The 25541-nt window shown below is 29.7% G+C and overlaps 2 protein-coding genes across 5 annotated transcripts in view; one reads left to right on the top strand and one right to left on the bottom strand.

Moving 5' to 3' along the window:
- LOC122535154 overlaps positions 1-25318 on the top strand; it is a 35504-nt gene extending 10186 nt beyond the window's left edge. For 2 of the 3 annotated variants that reach the window (XM_043666411.1, XM_043666412.1), the window contains 23 exons: positions 7192-7356; positions 8816-9001; positions 9333-9509; positions 9996-10161; positions 10331-10439; positions 10591-10711; positions 11614-11680; positions 11767-11873; positions 11964-12151; positions 12422-12539; positions 12625-12809; positions 12904-13030; positions 13124-13344; positions 18811-18920; positions 20421-20608; positions 21375-21824; positions 22087-22323; positions 22423-22521; positions 22627-22781; positions 23145-23340; positions 23461-23609; positions 23985-24143; positions 24213-25318. In XM_043666411.1, the coding sequence (XP_043522346.1) occupies positions 7192-7356; positions 8816-9001; positions 9333-9509; positions 9996-10161; positions 10331-10439; positions 10591-10711; positions 11614-11680; positions 11767-11873; positions 11964-12151; positions 12422-12539; positions 12625-12809; positions 12904-13030; positions 13124-13344; positions 18811-18920; positions 20421-20608; positions 21375-21824; positions 22087-22323; positions 22423-22521; positions 22627-22781; positions 23145-23340; positions 23461-23609; positions 23985-24143; positions 24213-24333 (3801 nt within the window). In that variant the 3' untranslated portion in view covers positions 24334-25318. The remainder of the gene's footprint in view (positions 1-7191; positions 7357-8815; positions 9002-9332; positions 9510-9995; positions 10162-10330; positions 10440-10590; positions 10712-11613; positions 11681-11766; positions 11874-11963; positions 12152-12421; positions 12540-12624; positions 12810-12903; positions 13031-13123; positions 13345-18810; positions 18921-20420; positions 20609-21374; positions 21825-22086; positions 22324-22422; positions 22522-22626; positions 22782-23144; positions 23341-23460; positions 23610-23984; positions 24144-24212) is intronic. The other variant, XM_043666414.1, reaches the window with a different exon arrangement.
- Positions 82-3445, bottom strand: LOC122535155 (carbohydrate sulfotransferase 8-like). Of its 2 annotated transcripts, none has more exons than XM_043666416.1 (6): positions 2810-3445; positions 2474-2622; positions 1820-1991; positions 694-850; positions 399-598; positions 82-333 (listed from the first exon to the last, which is right to left on the bottom strand). In XM_043666416.1, the coding sequence occupies exons 1-6, from the start codon at positions 2951-2953 to the stop codon at positions 106-108; spliced, it is 1050 nt and encodes a 349-aa protein (XP_043522351.1). In that variant the 5' UTR covers positions 2954-3445; the 3' UTR covers positions 82-105. The 2 variants fall into 2 exon arrangements, with proteins under 2 accessions (XP_043522351.1, XP_043522350.1); XM_043666415.1 differs by having other exon boundaries at positions 691-850; positions 2810-3441.
- Positions 25319-25541: the final 223 nt, after the last annotated feature.

A 25541-nucleotide genomic window follows, 5' to 3' on the forward strand; every position in this document is an offset into this window, starting at 1 on the left:
ACTGCAGTTTATAAAATATTTTTAATTAATAGCAAATATGATGAATTAAAAATGGAAATCATTGCTGAAAGATATCATTTTTACGAAAAAATTTATCAGGACACTTTAAGAAGCTGTTGCATATTGATAATAGTCATCTGGTGAATAATCGAAAAGCTCGAAGTCCAGCTGGAATTTTTCGTACAATTTTTGTATCAGATCTTTGTTCAATTGGCCAAAGTATATCTTTGATGCATTCTCGTAACCACTATTATGACGCCATCTCGGTTTAATCGTATCTTGAAGATGTAGTTTATGTATCGTATAAATCTGATCCAGCCGTAATGTTTCTATCTATAATATAAAATACGTTCAAATATTTTCATTCAACTCTTGCACGTAATAAACGTTAATTTTACCTTTGCAATGATGTCATAATCAACGAGGCATGGTGTGCAGTACAAGTAGTAGGGTATCCAATGATCGTCCCCGTAATTGGCCAAATCAGTATGAATTAAATATTGGACGAATTCACGGAAAGTTGGCTCGATTCCCGCTGGTAGTGGTACATCCTTTCGTCTGATCACCAAATACTCCTCAGGAGGTGTGAAATTCGTCTCTTGAAAAACGAGAGTGAAAAGCCACTCGCTATTAACCCAATGCTCGAGCAACGAATACGTACATCGCGGTCGATAACTTGCCGTGACTCACCACGGTACTTTTCAACAATCTTGCTGCCGTATTTCCGATAAAAGTGAAGTGTCCCGTGTTCCCTTCCAGCCACGGAGTTTTCCAGTTTATCGCGATACGCGCTCAGCAATCTTTCAAATGGATGCCTTACCACCAACAGTTTCTTCGTCGTTCGTAATGCCTGCATAAGTTTCGCGGGTTTAGTCTCGTCTACAAGGGGAGTGCTGATCATGGGTTAAGCCACAAGGATTTTTAGTCGATGCAAAGACAAAGATAAAGTTTCTGGAATTAACCCTGTTGTGGCCTTCTGTGATTTTTCGATCATCAGTGGACGTAAATTTTCATTTTTTTCCTGCATTAAGAAAAATGCTGAAAGTTTGAGCAAAGTGTGAAAAAAATTACCAATCGTTATTGATATTGATTCCCGAGTAGAACTTTTTGTTAAAAATTCTTTCTTCGCTAAAATGAGAATAAGATTGTCTTTCAACCTTTTGACGAAAACAATATTTGGCGATTAACCTTTTCGAATATAATCTTTTAAGATGAAATTGAAATGAGATTATATAAATTTCAATATATGTATGTATTAATATCAGTAGCGAATTTTTTCGATAGCTTCTTCAAGTTTCTGAAATTTTTTCACGATGGATAAAATCAAAATGTAACGAGGTAGTCGAACCGAAAAGTGGGCAGTAAAAAGATTTTTATCAAAAAAAAAGGAAGCTTGTATAAAATGTATACGATGGTAACCACCTAATATTTTCATTTACATATTCATGATATTACCACATTCGTTCTATCATGCTGGACAACCATATTTTTCATAAAATAGTTCTTTCTCTTCCGCTTATTCGAATTTTAGAAATCTTCTAATGTGTGATTAAGACTTGTATTAATTATATGTATTCTAACAATAAATACATTAATTGCTACGTTATAACTGACCAGTTAACGAAGGCTTCAACGAAGAGGAAATGCTATTTCTTTTTTTCTTTGGTTCACTTTTGCATACAGAATTTTTCCAATTATACTATAAAAATTGTAACGTTATTTTATATAATTAGGAATTTAACGAAATTTATTGACACATATTAAGTACGTTATTATTAAAATTGCTTTAATAAGGTTTGATGACAAATGATTGGTATACCTCGGCCGCCTCTGGAAACTCGAGTTCCGGTATTGCTCTTCTGGCGATGGTCGATATCTGCTCTTTTCCACTGTTTAACTCTTCCTCCCGCACATTCATTAAGAGACATAAATTGTAAATCCACGTTGTACTGCCGGCTTTGTAAATTGGACAGTATGATAGATCGCGTGATCTGCGTGGCAAATAATGTAGATAACACCGCTAATTGAATCAGTTATTGTTAGAATAATCACAACAATCGATTCCATTTAAATCCTATTCTCCTCTATGCATAAAACATTCTTCTCTTCATTATTCATATAAATTGATTGAGTGGTTATATTTTTAAATTATATGGAACATATTGCATATGTGCTGCTTATAATACTTAATAATGCTCGATAATATTCTAAAATTAAGCATTATTAAGTATAATATTATAAATAAGTAAAAGAAATGGCCAATCTATAAATATTGTTAAATATAATATCGTAGGTGAATAAAAAGTAATTAAAAAATATTTTTGAGCATTTAATAATATTAATACACAACGAAGATAATATCATTTATATACACAAGCAAAGAAACATCAGTTCGTACTATATTTTTTTATGATTAAAATGAATAAATGCTGTAAATGCTATAATTGATTGCCTGCTACAACGTACATATTACCTGACAATGTAAAAAACACTATACTGAGGTGTCGGCGGATGTTTAAATGCAGAAGGTTTGCTAGGATCTTTGTATACACCTAAATTATATTTTTGACACGTGTTTCTTACAGTCAATAATCGCTTCGAATTTTCCATTTCTGTTTTAATCTAAAATTTAAAAATTCTGAAACGAACACGTTTTACAGAAGTAGAAATATAGTATATCTTTTTATTTCTTTGTCAAATTCTTCAAGAGTTCTCCCTGTTAATTTATTTTTCAACGAACATTTATTGAATTTTTTTATTGAATTTTTTTTCAGATAAAATTTAATAATTGTTAAATTGATTTACGTACCATTAAATTCTCCAGATCGTTGAACTTTGGTATTTTGTTGTTTTCATTTTCCACGAGTAACGATTTCACAATACAAAAAATCGAACCACAAGCAATGACATACTTCAAAATTTGAACAATGATTCTTTTGTAGTTTCTAAGCATGATGTGAACTAAACTTGTTTAAAAAATTATTATTGTTCTTGAATGATGAATTCATACATGACAAAGAAATGATTAAATATTAAATTTTCGAAGAATTCTTATTCTTATTGTTCTGATACATTTTTAGATTGAATAAATAATTATAACCATATATCTTTACGAAGATTATCCAATATATCCATAGCTCTTTTACGAAGATTATAAAAAATTATTTTTAAAAATTACTTTAAAAATTTTGTTGCGAAAATTATATAAAAAGTGCGTGCGAATTCATATGTGAAAAGAATATTTAAGAGAAGATTGGAATAAATATACGTTCTTCTTTCTTGCAAGAGACTGACTGACCGGTTTCGTGTTGCGTTCTGACAGTGATGGATCAAAGACATTCTAAACCCGCGCCAAGAATTTTTATACTAAAATTTTTAATTTCGATTTATATCGCTTAAGCTAATTAAACGTGTCTTTTTATTTAACATTTTATTCAAGTATATAATATGATATTGTTTTAATAATAACATGATTTTAATGGAGTATTAAAGTTGCAAATAAATTTATAAATAAATTGCAGATTAGATATACATCTGTAAGTGAAGAAAAATTTATGATAGCATTGATAAGTTATTTGTTTGTTTTGTAATTATCTGTTGTTATCGGCAGTAAGTAAATCCGTTCCTGATGTTAAGTCGAAAGCATCTCAGCACGAAACGGACACGACTGTTGCATACTAATTTGATTTAGGCATTCTGACGGTCAGTTTATAAGTAGGTAAAAATTTTATTCTTGTAACGGATATTGATAGTATTAAAAATATGTAAAATTGTCACAACTAGAGGTTAATTCGTTAAAGCCCACGCCTTCAACCATATCGGAAGATCGCAGATCTAGAACCATCATTCGAACAATTCCTTCTGTTATATTTTTTGGTTTAACAATCTTTCGCGTATCACTTTGTACACGCGACAAAATTTTATATCGATTCAGTTTCTTTTCTAGCACATATACTTATGTTTGGATGCATATGCTTCAAATGGCGTAATAAACCAGTAGTATTTGCATACTTCGTTTTAAATTCATGGTGACAATGCGTGCATTCCGCCTTTGTATCATCTTTTTTCTTGAAAATGTTCCCAAACAGAGCTCCTCTTTATCTTCTTCCTTTACACGATATCTTCTGCACTACTTCCTGCTACCACAACTTCACTCTCACTATCACTCGACATTTTTTTTAAAGATTTTTAATCTTTATTAAATTCACACAAATTTTGAAATATACGTCTGAACTGCCCGAATTTCTCAGCGATACTGCTCAACAGCGTACATAATGCTCAAGTACAAAGGCACGCAGTCACACGTTTGTATACATCAGGTCGCACGATTCTTAGAATCCGTGTTTCCAATAACTTCACTGGCAGAGGAAATTGAACTGTGTATTTACATATTTTGTAAGACTGCTATACAGTATTGTAGAGTACGTAGTTCGAGACAAACCGTAGCTGGGTTCCCGATATTTTCGTGTTCTCGCACACCCCTAGTCACAACATTTTATTAGAATGGATTTAATTATAAAAAGTGAATTAAAAGAAACTAAAAGTGAGGAATCTTTTCTTTTATACTCTCCATTTTACTATTTAAAAATTAATATTTAATATATTATTGTATATTATTATATAATATTTTATATTATTGTATATTATTATATATTATTATATTATATAATATTTAATATATTATTTAAAATTTTTAAGACTCTATTAAAGATTCCCACTAGTATATAAAAAATTTGTATTAATCTCTTCAATTGTGGATTAGTGTTTCTTAAATTTTATTCAAAAATTTCTACTTAACAGATTTTATAAGAGAATTTAGAAATTTTAATTTTTCACAAAACGAGATACACTTTGGTACATTAACAATTTTTATTACGTGTTTTTGTTTTAATTACGTTTAAAGATTTGGCTTGAAAAGTTATGTATAAATCGTGTAAACTGGGGAAGCATAAATTTTATAATTCTATTCACAATACACTGTTATAAGTTGTAACACGTCTTAATAATTTTGCAATTGTTAGTGATATAAGACCAAGAATGAGAAACCAGCGTTAGTCTACGTTATTATCGACATCGTGGAAAAATGTTACGCTCCTCACGACCATGAAAGTATCTCTCCTTCATTCAACTAATTGTAAGTTCAAGGTCTCTCTATGCCTTTCCACCAATGTCGCCGTATCTACATACCGTATAATAAGAAATATAAAAGCAAATGGAATCATATAATATCGATTTCATATACCATGTAATTCTCAGTGTGAAAGAGACCATGTTCCTTTTCGCACACGAATTAATTATTTATCTAACATTTAACATTTTTCGTTCGGCTGGAGACCAAGCGAGTCATTATATGATTCTTTTTAACGAAGTTACAACAGTCTAAGATATCGATAATTCTTCGTTTCACGTTATTAATTCAATTATGCTCTTCGCAAAGCAAGTTTCATAGATACAATATACACACGCATTGTTTTAATGGTTCTTTATTGCCTTTCCTTCGTAGAATTTCTTGACCACCCCTTGTATCCATAAATAATGGCATATTACATGATTAGCTGGATTAATCGCACTTCCATCAGGCACATATTTCCTTCTGGACAACGTTCCCTCCTTCGTGGCAGTGAAACAGTATGGATGAATTATGCATGCTGTTTCGTTTTCCACTGGTTGGACGCCATTGAAATAGTCCTCAGGCGTCTGGAGGACGCTGATATGAATATTCTACAGATGAAAAACGGCAGAGATTTCCTCGGGCGCAATATTACACGCCGCCATGGGAAACAAAACTCCCAAGTAACAAGAAAATAATTAGGAACGTCGTCGCGTGCGATAGCTTCGTTTCTGTGTATATGCAAATTTATTCGTCATTTTGAAGTTCTTCAACGGTTTGGATTTTTCGTGATGAAATCCTTAAATTTATTGCACTTTAAATACGATATTGGTGTTATGTTTCTGTAAATTTGAGAACGACGGTTTAAAGAAACTCTCTATGTTTAAAGAACAATGGCGATTGTAGCACCAATAAATTTCAAATGTTAAATTCAAAAAATTCATTTATTAATTATAAAATTTATTTTAACTTTAAATTTAATATAAGTATTTGCATCATTTATTTGAGAACCTAACGAAGATTAAGATATTAAAAATCAAATGTATTGTGATGATGTTCTAATTATAATATTTTAACATTAACTCCATTTTTCTTTATATTTAAGAAATGAATTTACACATTTATCATCGATTTGTATATCGTCTTTTCAAAGAGTTCTTCAAATTCTATCAATTTAGTTTTATTATAGGAAGGTCTCGTGTCTGATCTTCTAAGTCTTTCAAAATTTCAAAGTTTGAACGACCATGTGATATGTAGTTTTATATCGTTCGTGGGTTCAATGAAATTGTGAAAAATTGATAATATTGATTATTTTCGTGTAAATAGAACTGAATCGTAGATTAAATGCAGATGTTACCAATGCATTGCATTCAGGCTTGCTGCAACGATCGATAATGTTCACTCGACGACTGCTGATTCTTGACCAGGAACATTACGTATAAATGATATTTTCCATACGAACGTTCTGTCAACACAAAAATTCGTTTGTCATCGATGATATCGTAGAGAAAAAAAAAAAAAAAATGATTCTCGAACGAAAGAGTAAGTCAATTATGTCATAAATAACAGGCCACTTTGCATATTTATCACATTTTTCATATTATACTCAAATTAAATCTTTTATCTCGTTACAAGATCGAGTGTAATGTATAATGCAAAGCTCCTTTCAGTATTGTAAATTAAGAAAGATAAAAAATTAATTTCCAATTAGCACATAGACAAACAAACAGTATTTAAAACATAGAAATAATCTATTTATATTTAATTTTATATATAAAAGTTTTCAATTTTTAATTAAAACACAGTGTTACATTTGTCTAATTTTGCTTAAAATTAATAAATTTTTATTCTATATAGATATATTCTACATATATAAATTTTTGCTTATTTATAAGATAAGATATTTATATTAAAATTTTATTCTTTCATTGTTCTTGTATTCTCCACTCGTCGTTGAAGTGAAGTTTTTCAATATATTGAAAAAAATCGAAGATTTAATTAAATATAAGGAAATATTTAAGAAATATGAACGATAATTAAATGAAGTTATATAAAATGAAAAAAAAAAAAAACGATTACAGGAGGATTGGCGCGCTCGTGTCAGAGGTTTGGAAAGAGTAGCGTCCGCTTTGCGAACGTCCTCTGCTCTGATCGCGATAGAGCCGCGATTAGGATCTCTTTTGCATGCAGTACTGGGCTGTGAAAGGAGCTGTCGTGTAGCTGCTGCGGGTTTGGCCGTGGCAAAGGTAACTCGCAAATATGCTTGCTTGAATCAGTTTTAACTGATTTACTCATTCCAATATATACATATTGTTTTTCTATTTAACGTATATTGTAAATAATGTATTTAATCCCACTTCTTCTTCGAGTATAATATTCTTTTTCTTGTATTACGTACTATCTTATTGTTATAGTATATTGTTACAAACTAATTGCTAATTAAAATCACCATTTCATTAATTATTGCATCAACATTTTATTAATTTTATTCGGGACATTAATTTAGCACTTTCTGGCGGGATATTTCGGGCAAAAATTTTAGCAAGCATGTCTGTATAAAAAACATTAGTTATATAGAAACTATTAATTCTATAGTACAATAATAGCGATGCCTTTATTACTTTAATAGACATTTTTTGTTTATTATCATTTGGTTTATACGATTATAGCATGCATCCTTGCACGTGGAATATCATTTTATAAATGTGATATATATTTTTTTAAAGAAAAACAGAGGCTGCGTGCCTGAATAGTTTAACTACAGTAAGGGAGTCCATAAGTGGACTGACATACGTCTGACTTAGTATGTCGACTACTACTTACGAGTTCTAATGGGAAACGATTCATAAATATCAGTTCTTCATTCGTTTTTTATTAAAATATTTAGAATCTTCTTTTTTCTTTTTTTTTTTTGTAATTTACAGACTATTATTCTAATTACTATTATTGTTATTTTTTATTTATAGAATATCTTAAAAATTCTACTGTCAAGATTATGAAAGTAACGTTCTAAAAAAGTAAATAACAACAAAATTACGGTATTTAAAAACCTTGATCATGTATTTGAATGCAACTCGTGATTAGGTATTTTTTAAAGTCTAAAGGTCTTTAAATATCACTTCGGTCACGAGAAAGTATTCCATAGATTGCTTGCTACCTGCTGGTCACGTGAATATTGAATAACATATTAAAATTTGATTAAATAAGAAATATCATCATTGCTCTTGTCTTTTAAAAATAGAAATTAACACTGATGGAAAGTAAAAGCAAGAAATTGAATTCTTGGGTAACATTTATATTAAAATTTACAAAGATCTAATATTGGAGAAGCGTAGAACAAAATTTAAATTAACTGCAAAGTTCACATTTATTATTGTTAAAGTATTAAGATAATGAACTAAAAGAGATCAGTTCTCTTTAATCAATTTGAAATTACTATTCAGAACAATCGGTACAAAATTTTTCTTAAATTAAATGATAAACTTCTACTCGAATAACTCGATTTCCAAGCGTTTTTCATCATATGGTGTAACAAAATTCCACGTCAGGGTTTAAACACTTCAATAATGCGCCAGTAAATTTCCATACGTTATGGACACATGTCACGAAATAGAAGCATTATATCGAGATTTACTTTTTTTCGATTTATCATGCTTCTTCTCCAATTTTTTATAGCAAGAAGGTTTTTTTAATCATTTGTATCAGGTAGTCGTAGCTGGAGTAAGTGAAGAGGCTCTGAAAAAACGTTTGCCGCAATTGGCATGGGGTTTAGCGAGACACGGTGGTCCAAGCGCAGCTCAATTAGCCAGGATCACGATGCTTAGACTCAGGCCTTCTCTTCTTCTAGAACAACTTCTACAGCCGCAGTGTTTGAATGCGAGGAACGCAAAGGTGAGATTCCTTTGTGAGAACATTTTGTGATGTCTTAATTTTTATTTAATTAAAATTTTTCGTTGAGTGTTTATTAAATTTCTACCTTTACTCAACGCATGTTTATCGAATTCTTATAATTTTTATTAAGCTTTTAAATATTGAGCTTAAATTTCTTTTTAATTTACGTTTTAATTCTTCTTTCTGCGGGAAAAGGAATTTTGTTGTTGGTTTCTTTCTTTTTTTATTAAATTTAACTAACTAAGTAATGATACAACATCTCTATACAAATTTAGTTAATGTCAATCAAATTTAATTGAATGTTCAACATCTTTTTCTTTATTCACTACAGACTAGGGAAAATACCTTACAGTTGTTAATTTTCTCGCTGGTGACATTTCCAAGTACGGAATTCAAAGTGGACGCAGTGGCTAACAAGGTAGCTAAGATGGTTAGAGATCGTCGACGCAGGGTACGACAGGCAGCGCTTGATACATTGGCTGTGTTGGCTCAGATCTATGAATCCGAGGTATTTTATTCTCTTTGTAAAGGTATCTTTATATTTATAGATTAATTTACAATTTTATAGGCTATATATCAAATTTAATTTTAAAATTGAATGCTTGCCAACTTCCTCATCAAATAATTTATCTCTACTAGAATTATTAAAAATTTGAAGGAATGATTGCAATAAGGAGGTGACTTCGCTTTAAGTAAAGTAAGTTTAGTAAACCAACCAAAGAACAATTAAAAACGAAGTCCTGTTTCAAACATATTATAAATTTATAGTGATTTTGATTGATGGTGATGCAAATCATCATCATACTTATTTGAAGTGGAAGATTATATTTTTTTAAATGAAATAGAATATGTAGCAAAAAATGTATAAAAAGCGAAGCTGTCTCTTTTTTGATGCAAATCCTTCAATTATTGTTATTTAATAGTTTCTCCTATATATTTATTAAAAAATAATATTGATATTAATATACTAAAGGAATGTTAATCATACATTCAGGAAGTATTAGCAGCAGGAAAACGAGCATCAGAAGGTCATCATGATGGGGAGGCAATGATGTCCGCTATTAGAGCTCGTCTGGCACGGAAATCTCTGCCTTTAGTTTCTGCGGATGGTCTTGTCATGTATGGTTTGCAGATTTCACCCACCGTACAAATAGCTGCAGGTAAAATTTATTAAAAAAATATTACATTTTTACGACTGTTATTACTATTTAAAAAATGTTATCGCAAAAATGAAATTTAGATATTCTTTTCAAGTATTGAAAATGGGATTGAATTTCTTTTAATGTTAATAAAATGAATCATGTGCACAAATTGATTACATTCGTGTAGGTCCTGATGTCGACTGGATTGTGGCCGGAAGTGGTTCAATCTCACCATCCATCGGACGTACTAAAAGCCAAGTTATAGCAACGAGGTCGGAAAAGGAAAAACTTGTAAGGTAATTTCCTAAATGGTACGAGTACAAAGCCAATATTCATTATTCTCTATTTATCTTTTTTATCATTGACATATGACAATTAATTTTTAATAATAATTTCAAAATTTATTTTGTGCCTGATAAATAGTTATAATTGTATTATTTTTTTTAGAAACGAAAATTATCGTGAAAACCTATGGAGCGACAGACAAAATTTCGTTGCACTTGGAGTCGGTATGCGTTCCAAATTGGAACAACCTGTTGTGTGGCAAATAGTTCCAACGCAAAATCAGGTAAAACTTCAATATAAGTTCCAACATCGGCGACGATAAAATACCATAAATAATTATTAGAATTTTATAATTATCTCAATTCGTGTTAATTCATAAAAATAAAATAAAATAAAATATGTAGATCCCCCTCAGCGAAAAGGAATGAAAGGTTTATTCCCAATTCTCTGTATCTTGTCTTGTTCTTTCATATCTAAATGCAATCTAAATATACGTACATGACAAAACTGTGATTGTTGACAATTTCAACAAAGTTATTAATGAAACATAAACCAGAGACTTGAAAAAGTGACTTTAAGCTCGTTGTTGGTATTCGTTTGCGTGCCATGAAGTCAACTCCGCTTGTGAAATGTAATCATGTTAAATCAGGGCATGATTTTGCCCTGGAATTGCATTTGTAGAAATTTAAATCATGGTGTCATAATCAACTGAACTATTTCATCATATTATACTTTTCATCCATATATTAAATATTCTATTAATAAACAAATATGCGTGTAGATCATGACTTGTAATATCTATGTTAACGACTAATCATTTCATGCTGTCTGTAAACAAATTCAAGAGATTATGTTGAGAATACACATTCGTCGCGTTTTTTTATTCATTTATCGAGTAAGTAGGTATGAGAAAATTCATTCGCAGTATTAGACTATTATTTTTAATTTCGCGTGGAAGTCGCGTTTACAGATCGATGAGAAATAGTTCTAGTAATAATTAATTGATATTATTATGTCCTATTTGAATTTTACTCATTTATTAGAAATATTTCAGGTTAGTATTTAAAGTTACCGTTAATTAGAAGTATTTTGAGTTTTATAATAACAATTATAATGTGTATTTATAATAATTTATTAAACATCATAATTTTTTATAATTGTACATAAATATGTATTTCTTTTTAGGATATGCAATGTGAAAATGAACTGAATTTGCAAGCAAATCGAAACATAAATACAAGTATCCGTAATTGTACGAATTATAATACCAATTTTTTTCATATTAATTATTACATATGTATTAGTATGTGCTAAATTAATACTTTTAATATTTTTTAGGTGATACTTTTAATGTAGACGTAAAATCTCGAAATCAATCAAAAATTTCTACTACTAGAGAACCTGGGAATTATCGTAATATCATTGAAAATAATTTTGAGAGAAAGGTAAGAGAAACTTTATAAAATAGATTGATACATGATGGTAATAATAATTATACTGACTACTTGCATTAATTGAACATGTATACGTTTCAGGAAAACAATAATAAAACAACAGAATCTAGAATTCCTGTACTTTATACTCGAGAATATATACCAAAGTCTAGCGGCCTCCTAATGGATAAATCGTCTAATTTAGAATTAATAAATATTAATTTAAAGAGAAGATTAAGGGACACAACAGAAAATTCTAACGACCGAAGTTCTCAAGAAGAAAACGTTAGGTACTGTACTTTAACTATTGTGATCTATTAATTTATTAAAAAAAAAAAAAATAGAAAATGTATGAAAATTTGAATTAACACTGATTTAATTAAAAAAACATAAAGATATTTCATGATTAAATAGATAAATCTATAGTTACAACAGCTATAACATCTATAAAATAATTAGTAGATAATTGTAGATAATTGAAATTTCAAAATAATCAATGACACTGTTTAAGTGGATTAAATTTTAAACAAAGAAACAGAATTAATTACAAATGTTAATAGGAGCTGTGGGACTATGTATCATCAAAGAAGAAGAAACCAACAAGAAAATAGTACAAGTATGCATTATGACAGTTATCGGCCAATGAAAAACATAAATAATGCAAATGTAGATAGTAACGTAAGTACTTTTGCTAAAGGCTAGTATTAATAATAAAAATTTAGAATTACATATACAATAATTAAGAATGTGATGAATATTACAGAATTCAAATGAACGTACAAGTCAAAAATTTTCGGATGGTAATTCCAGAGTTTATCAAAAGTTTATGGAAAGAGGTCGATATTCAAGGAAATCTGATGTCAAGTCTAAATATCCTCGTTCAAGTTCCATTGAAAGTCATCAATCATCATCAAGAAATATTCATCAAACATTTGTTATGCATAATATGTAAATATAATTAATTTTATAAAATAAATAAAAAATATATGTAATTTATATCAAGTAAAAATTTAAATGTTCTTTCTTTTTTTCAAATTTTCAGGTATAATACCTCACATCGAGAAGGGCGAGTTGTGGATGAAAATTCTTTTCGACCATTACAAGCAGCTCCCACATTAACATATGGATATAATAAAGTTGGAGAAAATAATGATAAAAATATATCACGGGTACTATATTATCTTTAATGTACTAAATATCTAATATACAAAACAATAGTGAACTACAAGTATTATTAAATGTTATGCTTTATTGCATTACAGATGAGAATTCATCGCAAAACGAAAGACGTGGCTGCTCAAAAAATTGCCGATGTCGAAGTAATGTCATCGGATGCTCAAACTAGTGAATATCTTCCTGCGATACGCACTGACACTCCTTATAGAAGAAGATTACGTTCTCTATCTCCATCCCAATTATATCGTCGTCAACAATTTGTTAGAACAGCCTCCAACGAAGTCCATGCATTGTCCATGTTCGATATGTAAGTAATATTTTCATTATTCTTTTCTTTTATAAATTTTTTTATATCTTGCGTTTTATATCTCAAATTAATATTTATTGTAAAATACAAGTAATGGTGTAAAGAATTTCTGAAAGTTCCAATGCTGAGATTTTGAGGTTTAGCAAATAGCAATGACTTGTTGCGAATAGGTCCAATTAATCGCTAGTGGATAAATTATAGTTACGAGTAATTGCAGGTAATTATGGAAAACTATAGATATTCACAGATCACTAGATAACCGCACGTAATCGTAATTAACTATAAATAACTGCAATTGATCATAATTAACTGTAATCCAGTTATAGATAAACAATCATAAATAACTACAGATAACTGCAAATAATTATATGTACGTATGTACATAAATAATTGGAAGAAATGAATATGTTTAGACAACCTCAATTATCAGATTTTTTTATAAATAATAACAATTCATTTTGCATTTTAAATCTAAATTATCTGAACATTCATCTATTTTGAGAAATATTTCTTTTTAATAGAAACTTCTATGTTCCAAAATGAATGTACAATAAAACTATTAGAATTATAGATAAAACTATTAGAATTACAAGATCTAACATTCTTTTAATTACTTTTATATTTCTGTATTATGTTTTTGATAACATGCTTCAATGTATTATTAAAAATATTGAAACTGCACTTATTTTAACATTTATCATCTACTCTATGATAATTATGACTGAAACACTGCAGCTCGTACTGCAGTATTTCCAGCTTGCAATTAATAACGCAATAATTTTTATGGTGGTGTTATCAGTAGTCCCGTATTGCTGTCGTTTTTTCTATTTTTCTTCGCTATTGTCCCGACAGGAAATTACTGTTTCCTTGTACACATGCACGACAAATTATTCACTATAATAGTGCTAGGCGTATCGTGTGCAAAGTTTTATAACTTTTCAGCTATACTTCTGGGAAGGCGACAAATGTAAAGCTTCCGTAGTTTTACTAACATAATTTCATTGTATGTGAACTATACATGTAGTAGCAGCGAGGAAATTTCTTGATAATGTTTCTAAAAACGCGACAAGTGATTTTTTAAGAGCAATCATTATACAGTTGAATTGGTGGTATCGGTACAATTTCACTTTGTCTACTTGATCGATTTTGTGACACAGTGTTGAATTGAATGAACGTGACTCACAACTTTATCCTTTGAATCGTTCTTAAATTGCTTTTATTCCTATGACGTTGATTCAGGCTTTTTAGGTCAATTAAATGATTATAGCATTTCAGAGTATAATAAGTTCGGAGTATTTATTGTCTGACTGCAGATATTATATTTATTTCATATATCATACATATATAAAATTAGGAGAAAAGTTTATTACAGAGAGTACTATTATTTATGTTTGGAATATTTTTGCATCTTCCACAGTGCGTAGTATGATAAAATAAAATTAATGTATTAAAAAATAGTATTTTATAATTTATTTTATTTCATAAAATAGTAAAACCTGTTTCAGTTATTTTAACAGTAATTTAAAAAAAAATAGATTTACTTAAATTGATTTTAAAAAAAGAATAATCATGTAGTAGAAAACATGAGTAATGATGCGACCGTGGACACGTTCTTGATCTCGTTTTCGTTTACTCGATTTACCAACATCGCGTGAGAGGAAAATTGAGATTATATTTCTGTTTGAATAATCACGCCATCAAGTGCTCTCTGAATAACAATTTGAACTCGTTAAAAAAAATTCCCTGTGAACATTGTGTTGCAATTCAAGACTTGAATGACCAAGAAGTTGAAAATATGTGTACACGTAAGGACAACTACACATATTGTCAGATGAAATAAATTAATATATATCGTGTATAAATAACATAGAATTCAAGAACATTCGTCATTTTAAATTACAAAAAAAATGTCGCATTTTGACATTATGCAAATATTATCACAGATAATCTCAGTATTGTTATTAATTTGTAATTTAGTAACGAGAACATAATTATCGATACGAACTGTAATTTAAACTGATATAATTTCGTAAAAAAGGATTATATAATAATCCATTTGATTAAAGCGTAAATCCTCTATTTTGATAGTTGTGAGTTTTAAAGAACGATTTTGCATCATGTATCGAAAATTGAATATACAAATTCAGACGGGTGTAAAAATATTAAAAAAATTTTTTCATGACTAAATTCACCATGATCTTGAAAATTTAAAAATTTTCTCTTTGTAACCACCTCTTAATACTCGCTGTACGATTTTTTTTACAATTTTATTGAATTTGCAACATTAGGATTTCTTCCTAATATTCAACGTTCAATAAAATAGTGAAAAAAAAAAAAATCGCACAGCAAGTTTTAAGAAGTCGTTGTATAGAGGAGACTTGAATCTTCGGAATGATGGGTGGATCTACTAAAGGAATTCACGTGTTTGAATTTCTACAATTTTTCAAAAAAAAGTATCCTCACTTTTCTACTCGCTTGTACGATGTAACGTTACCTCTGAGAAAACTGAACTCTCCGACTATCAAAGTGGAAGCTTTAAAACAAGACCATGCGGATCATTCCGTGACTTTTTTTTACGAAATTACATCAGTCTAAATTATCGACGATTTTTCGTCGTCTTTGATACAGTTACGCTCTTCGCTGTATAACGCGACACCTGTTCATTTTTACCTTTGACGCCTATATCCTCGTACAGGTTTCCACCCTAATGTCCAGAAGGGGACTTTTACGGTCAGTGTATAACCATTCGATATGGTATCGCGGGGTTACAAGTGAAACGGGGAGATCGGGGCGGAGGGAAGTGGCAGCGGTCAGTGCTGAGACAGCCGACGTTTACGTGAGCACAGTCGTGCGTGTGGCGTTATTTGTCGCATCGTCGGTACTTGCTTTTAGCCCCCTTCTCTCGTTTTCTTTCATTTCTAAAAAAAAAAAAAAAAAGAAAAAGAGAAAAATTAATCAATCGTTTCGGTTCGATTTAACTTTGGTGAAATTTGTTGAAGTGACTTCAAGCATGATTCGAAGATTGCCTACGAGCGTGCTTGAGTGTAGTGCGATTTTAGTTTAAACGTCCATTAATTGCTGCGAAACTGCGATGATCGACCGGTGCGTGCGCCGATTATGGCGGCCATAGATCGTCTATTTAGTTTTCTTTGAAATTCTGTTTTTTTTTTTTTTTTAATTTTATAGGGAATTTGCAGTATTGAATGATAGGGATAACGTAATGTAAATAAAAGAACAAAGGTTTTGAAATAAGATGCACAATAGATATAAAATATTATCAGCCTGAGTTATTTAGGAGTCACACAGATTAGTTTCAAAATTGAAATCGAATGAAATAATGTTTCGTAGCATTATTTTTAAAATTAATCATGAATTTATTGCTATCTATATTAAGAGTTTCTTTTTCTGAAAAATGAATTCATGAGAGTGAGACATCTGACTTTTAAAAATGTTAATCATGTATCTAGACAATGGTTCATAAAAAAGAAATTGTGAAATTATGAAATTATGAAATATATATATATTTTAACTTATAAGTAACGTGTAAATATATACAATTAGTAGAAAAGTAAAATTTATTAATATTAAATTTATTCTTCTATAATCATCTATATTTATTTGATTTAGTATTATATTTATTTTAAAATCATGGTTAATATTGTCTAATTTTTTTCACTTTCATATATTTCTTTTAAATTATTAACAAGTTCAAAATTTTTTACTGTACAATTATATTTGTATATCTTGTCAGATACAGAACATTTCATAACAGGTTGTTAATCGATCATTCGTTAACCTTAGAATGATAAACACGAAATGTAGCAGAAGCTCTAGAATAATAGCTTGAAATTTGAATTGCATATTGTCTAGACACATGAAATTTACTGCTTCAAATTTTCTTCTAACGTCCTTAATTGGAAAATAGAAATAACTACAAATAGAATTTACATAATTTTTATTTAAGAGTAATACACTGTACTGCCACAATTTTCGAAAGACAGTTGATAATTATTTCTAAATTTTTTCTTTCAAATGTACAGCCAAACGAGAATTATTCATACATTGTATTATATAGATTCGATGTGACTCATAATTTATTTACAATACTATTTTCATGATAGATCAATAATATAATAGTCAATATTTCTGAATTACGTTCAAAACGATTTCTTCAAAACGATAATATCTTTCCAAGGTTACGTGTTGTATTTTTTTTTTTTAATCGATAGAAAAAACAAATAAATAAAATACCATAATTACTACGTTACATGCCATTGCAGCAATATCTTGTATCAAATAGCGAGAATCAAACGTGATACTAAACTTCGTGTTCCAAAAATTAAACGTGGCATCTGATTTTCCAAAATTAGGGAAAACATAAAAGACAATTTAACTTTAGTTACTGGACATCAGTAAACCAAAGACATTAAATAATCCCACGTTCGATTAATTGCGCCTAACTTGAAAAAAGTACGAGCGAATCGTGAAGAAGCGAAGAATGAAACGAGTCGATAGTGCAAAAATAACTTTGACAAACCGCATAAACATCGCCAGTGGCATGACAAGGACTTTTGATCGTGATCGATGAACCATTATCGATCGAAATGATCTTCAAGTACTGTGCTTGGACAGAAGAGGCCAACAACACGATTACGGTGTTGAAAGGCACCGAGGCGAATTCGATCGAGAAGGATGAAAATTTCAACGAGGAATCTACTAATTCAAGAAGAAAGGAGTATAAGATCGCAAACACTATTCTTCGTTATTGCCCGTGCGCGTTTAGATGCAGACAACCGGTGGATATCGGAAGAGAGGAGGAGGATTCTATTTCGACAATTGTCACCACTGTTAACACCACTCCTGTAATCCCTTTGAGGTTGAATTCGAGTAATGACACGATGTATGTTTTCAAACGAAATTCATACGCTGAATGATAGAATGATAGTGCAAGTAATTTTCTCAGATAGAGCAAGTTTCTCGTCAAATAGCAAAATTGACGTAACGATGTTGATATTATATTTTTGAAAATAAATAAATATACAATTAGTATAGTAATAGAATGATTATATCAGCCATTACGTCAGTTAATATTTGCATAATGTAAAAATTAATGCATTGAAATGAAGAAACATATTTTTCATATTAATTGAAATTTGAAACAAGACTGGAAGTTTTAAATTTGTATTGATCAATGAGGCTTATCTTGTGCAGTTATTTTGAAAAATACAACTCTGTCCTAACTTTGTATTAATCATGCACTAATCATAGAGTGTGCCTCTTCGATATACATCAAAATGATGTTTTATGGGCGAAAGATTATCACACTGAATATCTACAGAAAGATCTATAATGTACAGCGTGTAAATTGCAATGGCATGCCGTTCGATAAATACTAATTTCCGTGTGTGTCTTCTTGAGAACGCGAAAGAAAATTATTCACTTCCTTTGTCAACATTTTTGTTTCAGAGACAAAGCGGTGAACGAAGAAGGATATAATGAAAAAAATAAGCATCATTTTCTACCAGACGATCACTTCGGAGTAAAGACAGTAGATCCAGACGAAGCACAATTTGAAGGTTTGTAGAACATAATAATTTATAAAATTTATAAAACATAGTAATCTTCTCTAAATAATTCAGAATACTTCTTAATTAAATCTCTAAATAATTCAGAATACTTCTTAATTAAATCTCTAAATAATTCAGAATACTTCTTAATTAAATAATTAAATAATTTCCTTGCTGATTCTTTAATATATTCATATAATATAGTTTAATATAAATAATGAATGAACATAAAAATGTTATAATAATTATAAAAATAATGTTGTAATAATAATGCACGACGCAGTCCAATAATAATATTCTTTTTATATATATTTTTCAACGATAAAAACGTTTGGATTGTTATACGAATCAATTCTGAAAGTGAAATGAATTCTTAAGTTAAAATCATAAAATTATTAGTTAGAAAATAGAGGATTCATTACTAAATATAATGAACAGGCTATTCGCCAAGAAATTAAGGCTATCACTTGTTTAAATCATCTATGGGCACCAGACACATAAATTAGAGCTTAAATAATAGATTACAAAGATCTCTGAAACGTTCGTGCGAACTTCTAATCGCTAAAAGCGATACGAAATAACCTGTGGGACCTGCTGGAACGATCGAAAGTCCGCGAACTGGAGCGTGAGGTTCTTAACCTCGGGCGAATGTGTAAAGCTTAAACCAGGATGTAATCAATATTTTGCTCGTAACGTTTATACTGGCGAAACGAATAATCTTTTACTAAAAAAAAAAAAAAAAAAGAAAAAGAAAAGAAAAAGAATAGAGAACATCTCCTTAAGTGAATACGAAAAGAGAAATCAATGTTTCCCTCGCATAAAATTGAAGAGAAAGAAACATATAAAGGAAGAAGAGTAAAACTAAGCTCGTCTATCGTTTCAAACTTTTCAGTGCCATTGAGAAACATCGTTATCATGAAATGATATTTCCTTTCCTTTTATTTTACTTTATAACATTTTATTTTATAATATTTTCTTTCTTTCTTTCTTTCTTGTATTTTATATATATATTTTTTTATTATATTTAAGATATTAATATAAATATGTGTACAGAATGGTTTGAACGAAACATTTGTAATTTAAATCGAAATTCACTTACAATATATCGTCATTGTGTATGGAAATATCCAGCAAATGTCGCATGATTAATAAATTTCAGTCTTTTTTGCTCTATTCTGACGCACAAAATCTTCTTATATTGTTTCTTTTTTCTTTTAATTTATATATATATTATGGTTTCCGTCGTATAGATATAAATATTAGTCATATCGATTTTAATAATAGATTTGATAAATGAGCCTGATTTAAGAATTTGTGAGTTAGTTCTCAAGTATAATTCTATGTTACATACAAGTATATTTAAAAATTTCTTTATTTTATTTCATTGTTTATGATATTATAAATTTATAGTATCCGTCAGCTCGAATATAAATATTGAATTATGCTAACATTTGTATTTTGAGATATATTATTGTTATCGATTATTGAACAATTTGATCTGTTTTTTAGTGGACGAATTTTCATCGTCAGACGCTTTAGAAAATAACTATCACCAAGATGTCGAACAGGACGTACAAGATTCTCAAGATGATAGTGATTCCAGATCATCTACTCCTGATAGACAAAATGCAGACACTGCATTTGATATCATCACCGGACAATCAGGTTCTCCTGGTCGAGACACCGTCGATTTCATTGTAAATACTCGTTCTAGCAATATTTCATAATGAACGTTGTCTTTTTTGAACGTTACGAAGTTGAAAAATATTTATTTATTAATTAATACATTATATACATATATATTATTATTAATAATAATTTAAGTAATGTACATATTAATTTAGGATGAAACACGTAGATTTTAATATCTCTAATAGTTTTTGAAGATAAATTTTGTTTTTAAAATAATATAAAATAATTTATTACAGAAGAGACCTGTATATCACAATAATTTTTGCAGGTTGAGGGGTTCAAGATCGTTTCAAAATCACTTCCACTTTTTTAAGTGAAACAATATATCTTAAACTATTAATTTTTCGACATAAATAGGTCAATACTTTTTTATAAACGACAAAAGTCTGTATCGATTGGTATATAAAAGAATATAGGATTTTATTTAAGAAAGTGTGGGTCTTAAAATCTTCGAAATTCTTTCAGTTACAAAAAAATTATTACTACTATATTATAACTCTCTCTAGACTTAATAGTTTTTATCTTCAGAAACAAAGAGATATTTACGTAGTTCACTCTGTATACTAAATAATTTATATATTTTTAATTAATAATTGAATTTAATTTATATATAATTAATAATTTCATTGATATCATTCTTAACATTGAGGAAATATGTATCTATACATATCTTCTATCTCAATAATTTCAGAAAACTTGAACAATAACAGTAAAATAAAAGTCAAAAAGTCAAGAAAAAGAAGTTATGTAGTATATACTATAACATTTCAGATTTCATTGGACCAAAAAGTTGAGACTGGAACAGAAGCGACAATGACATCGATCGACGACGATGGATCCAAGGACTGGAGCAGCGAAGAAGAATTAAAATTAAGAAATCAAAGTCGTGCGATATCCAGGAACTCGGAACACGCTGAATACCTGGAAGAAAATCAAAACGAGAGCGAATTTAGCACTTCAGATGAAAATGGAAGGACGGATGAAATGTTAAACACGCAGGAAAGATCTATCGTATCAATTTTAACAACTGAACGAGCGTTGACGAGCGAAAGCTTGCAGCAAAAAGCCGATGATATTCTACATACGGATTATCAAGATGAAGAACTTCCGAGAATGTGCACGAGTCCGAAAATGTTTAGTCGATCGCCGAGTAGAAATTCTGTCGATTTTGAGGCATCGAAATCTCCAAGACATAATTCTCGAGGCAGTCCACATAAATTGGTTGGTTAATAAATATAAAATGATTATTTCATACTATGGATATACATTACTCATATTTATGCAATTGTAGGGAATTTAAATATAAAATACACAAAATAATATTATGTCGGTTGTTAATATTGTAATATGTTATAACTATTAATACCATTAACTATTAATATATCATAATAATTATATTACATAATAATTATAAATTATATTACGAAAATATATATAGAGTACTCAGTGCAAAAGTTAAAATATTCCTTATATTCTGTAACAGAGTTTTGAATTGGAAGACAAAGATTTGGCAGATTCAAGCGAAGACAAAGCTGATTCCTTCACAGTGCAGTGTGACTCTATCCAGTCAGGAGAACCAACTCAATCACGCAGAGGCTCGAAATCAGAAGAATCACCAGCCATCATCATTGCCTCCAGACCGCATTCATCCAGTTCTAATTATGTGGAAAATCATCTCGACAATGCCATTCAAATGGAAGAAAATGATAATATTCTCAGGGTAAGCTATTATAGTACAAATAAATATTCAGATAAAATTTCTTATATTTTATTTAAGGTTTTCTACATTTTTATTGTTAACTAAAATACTTTTTTTCAGTTTGTTAGCGAGACCAACGGGAATAATAATTTTGAAGATGGACAAAGTAAAGATAGTTCCAGCGAAACGAATACTGAACCAGCAATTATAAAAATCGAGGTGATAGAATATTTTAAAAATATTTTTTTACTTATTTTTTTCTTCTTTCTTTAAATTCTGGAAATATTTATTACAAAGCATTTCTCTAAATATGTCTGTATTCAGAGTCAACCTGTGGAGCCAGTCGCTACAACCAAACGAAAAACCTCCAGGGTTCCTCGTATTGCAACAAGAGCTCGAAGCAAAGGAAATCCGGAGAAAGCGGAAAAGATAAAACCAATAGTACAACAGTGTTTTGCTCACCTTGAGAATAAAGATTGGTAAGTATCATTAACATAACTAAATCATTTTTTGTAGTATTTAAAATTATCGATATAATTGATATTATTATTGTGATAATGAATGGATTGCAAATTCATGTTGCATAAAGACATTGTAATTAAAAAAAAAACTTCAATGGAAAATAGTTTTATATCCAATTACATATTATAAAAAATATTATACCTTAAATATTCATGCGCATTCTGTGCAATTTTATATAAATCCACAAAAATCCGCAGTCTAAAAATGACTATCGTTAATATTCCTTTGCAATATTCAGTCTTTAATCTTATAATAGAACGATTAGGAAAATTTAAATAGATACAATCTACTGCTAGAAATACTTTTTATTCTACTTTCAGGGAAATTACTATGAAAGGGTTAAAAACGTTATCCCAGATCGCAAAGCAACAACCGGAGTATCTGGATGTATGCGCTGCTGCGACGATAAACCGGCTTTTAGGTCGTCAAATAAAAAGTCTTCGGTCACAAGTGGCACGAACGGCATGCTTGACCGCCGGTGATATTTTTAGTTCACAGATTCGTGGCATAGATCAGGTAAATTTTCATAACATCATGCATATTATCAGTTATTGCAGTTTAGTTGTAGATAATATTAATTTTTTTTACATTCATCAATACTTTCACTTTTCCAACGAGAATCTTTGTTTTTAATAGGATTTCGATGACATAGTCGGATCATTACTTCACAGAACAGCAGATACTAATCGATTTCTTCGAGCAGACAGTAATGCAGCCTTGGATAAAATGATAGAACATCTTCCGCCTCATAAAACGATCACTGTCATCGTACTGCGTGGTGCGAGGTGAATTATTCATCAATTTATAGTTTATTTTCATTTACATCGTTGATCGTTAGATTGTGAAGGTTTATACTTTTATAAATATTAATAAAGAAAAGATTCTTTTAAACAAAATAAAGAGAGATATCTCTTTAGGTATTAATAAAGAAAAATGAAAAACATGGAAATTTAAATACAGTCGAACTTCGTTTATGTGGAACTTCAGATATACGAATTTATATTGATTAACTTCTGTCTATTATCTTTTACTATCCGAACAAATAATAGAATGTGGAAAAACTAGTGAGCCTTTACCATTCAAACTCTTCGATTATCCAACTTGTATTTATCATAAGTACATAAATAATGGTGTTTATTTAATCATCGTCGTTTATTCAGTCACCAGAACGCCATAGTAAGAGCAGCTACAGCAAGATTATTGGCTTCTATAGTCGATCGAATAGGACCACAACATACTTTAATTTTACCAAAAGATGTGAAGGACAAGCTACTTTCTACAGGCGCGAGATTATTAATCGATGGAAATCTGGATACCAGGTAATTTCTCATAATTCTCGTAGCTATTTATCTGTAATATAACATTGTTTTTACAAATTACTCTTACAGAAACCATGCAAAGAAAATGTTCCGACATCTTGCACGCTGCGAAGGATTTCGAAAGGCTTTAACGGACGCTGTGCCTGAAACAACCTTAAGACACATCGACAAGACTTTGAAAACTCTCTAGTTAATCGATTGATCGTGTGATCTTGCACGTCGCTTCGCCATCTGGATCTAATCCATCCAACGAAACTGCTTCTTGCAAAAAGTGAAGAAACTGAAGCTATTAGCTAATAAGAGTTTCAGTGGTGTATTCAATACGAACTTTGTGCACGGGGGAAAAATTATAGGATCTCACGTAGATTGTGAGAGAAACGATTTCGCTATGCTGATATATATTTTCCTCCATGCACGAACGCGTATTTTCTTCCCTGACATTTAATCGCACGAGTTCAGCTATGAAAGAGAAGTGGAAGCATGATTGCTCTAGTCGACTGATTTCAACGTTTCAAAACATTTTGATACTCTAACGATGTACGTCCATACATTTCTTTTTTATACCATTGTATAAGCAACGTATTTAGAAACCAGAGAGAGAAACTTATTTGCATAATGTGGATTTTTAGGGTTTTATTTTTCTGAATCGTTGTCATTTTATCCTATCGTGTATGATCTTTTTTTTATGAAATTTAGAAGAATCTCCAAGACTTCGGTTTTTAACAAAATATTTTATTGTATCGGAAGAACTGTTAAGTGAATCGTCAACTGGATAAATTTCAAATATGTAAGATTCACATTATGTAAATAATCTATGCTCAATTATAAAATATTATTCCGAAAAGAAAGGGGTCATACTAACTTTAGGATGTGTAAAATAATTTTTACTTTTTAACGTAAACAATGAAGAAATTTAACGTTACATAATATATTATTTATCAAGTGATATTTCTCTTTGTAATCAGTAATTTGTTCTAATCAGCTGAGGATTATTTTCTTGTACTTAAAACCCTTGTACTTGAAACGTTGTGCCTTAAGAAACTAAAATCTTTTGTTATAACTGCAGAAGATTTATACAAAGTTATGTTAATGAAATTTAGACTCAAATTAATGTAATATAATAATGATTTACTAAAATCGTAACGCTCAATCTATTTAATTATATACAAATTATAATTTATAATAATCATTATTGTAAAAGTATTTATCGAAAGTTTCAAAGATTAAAATTTCTAATTATTATAATGACTATTATAAATTTTAATAATATGAAACTAATTAGATGAATTATACAAAATGGAAGAAAGAATTTATTTGAAATATTCAAATATTCACACATGGTTCTTTATTCGACTTTGTCTTTATATTTAATCGTTAATAAAATAAAATGTGATATGC

Source organism: Frieseomelitta varia, unplaced genomic scaffold, assembly GCF_011392965.1.
Source record: "Frieseomelitta varia isolate USP_RPSP 00005682 unplaced genomic scaffold, Fvar_1.2 scaffold_68, whole genome shotgun sequence".
In the NCBI taxonomy this organism is placed as follows: domain Eukaryota; kingdom Metazoa; phylum Arthropoda; class Insecta; order Hymenoptera; family Apidae; genus Frieseomelitta; species Frieseomelitta varia.

Excerpts from the sequence above, each read along its gene's own strand:
- LOC122535155 (XM_043666415.1), bottom strand. The coding sequence starts at position 2,953 with ATGCTTAGAAACTACAAAAGAATCATTGTTCAAATTTTGAAGTATGTC. Across the intron at positions 2,623-2,809 it reads ACGATCTGGAGAATTTAATG|ATTAAAACAGAAATGGAAAA; the intron begins GTACGTAAATCA and ends TTTAAATTTTAG. Across the intron at positions 851-1,819 it reads AGTTTCCAGAGGCGGCCGAG|GCATTACGAACGACGAAGAA; the intron begins GTATACCAATCA and ends AAACTTATGCAG.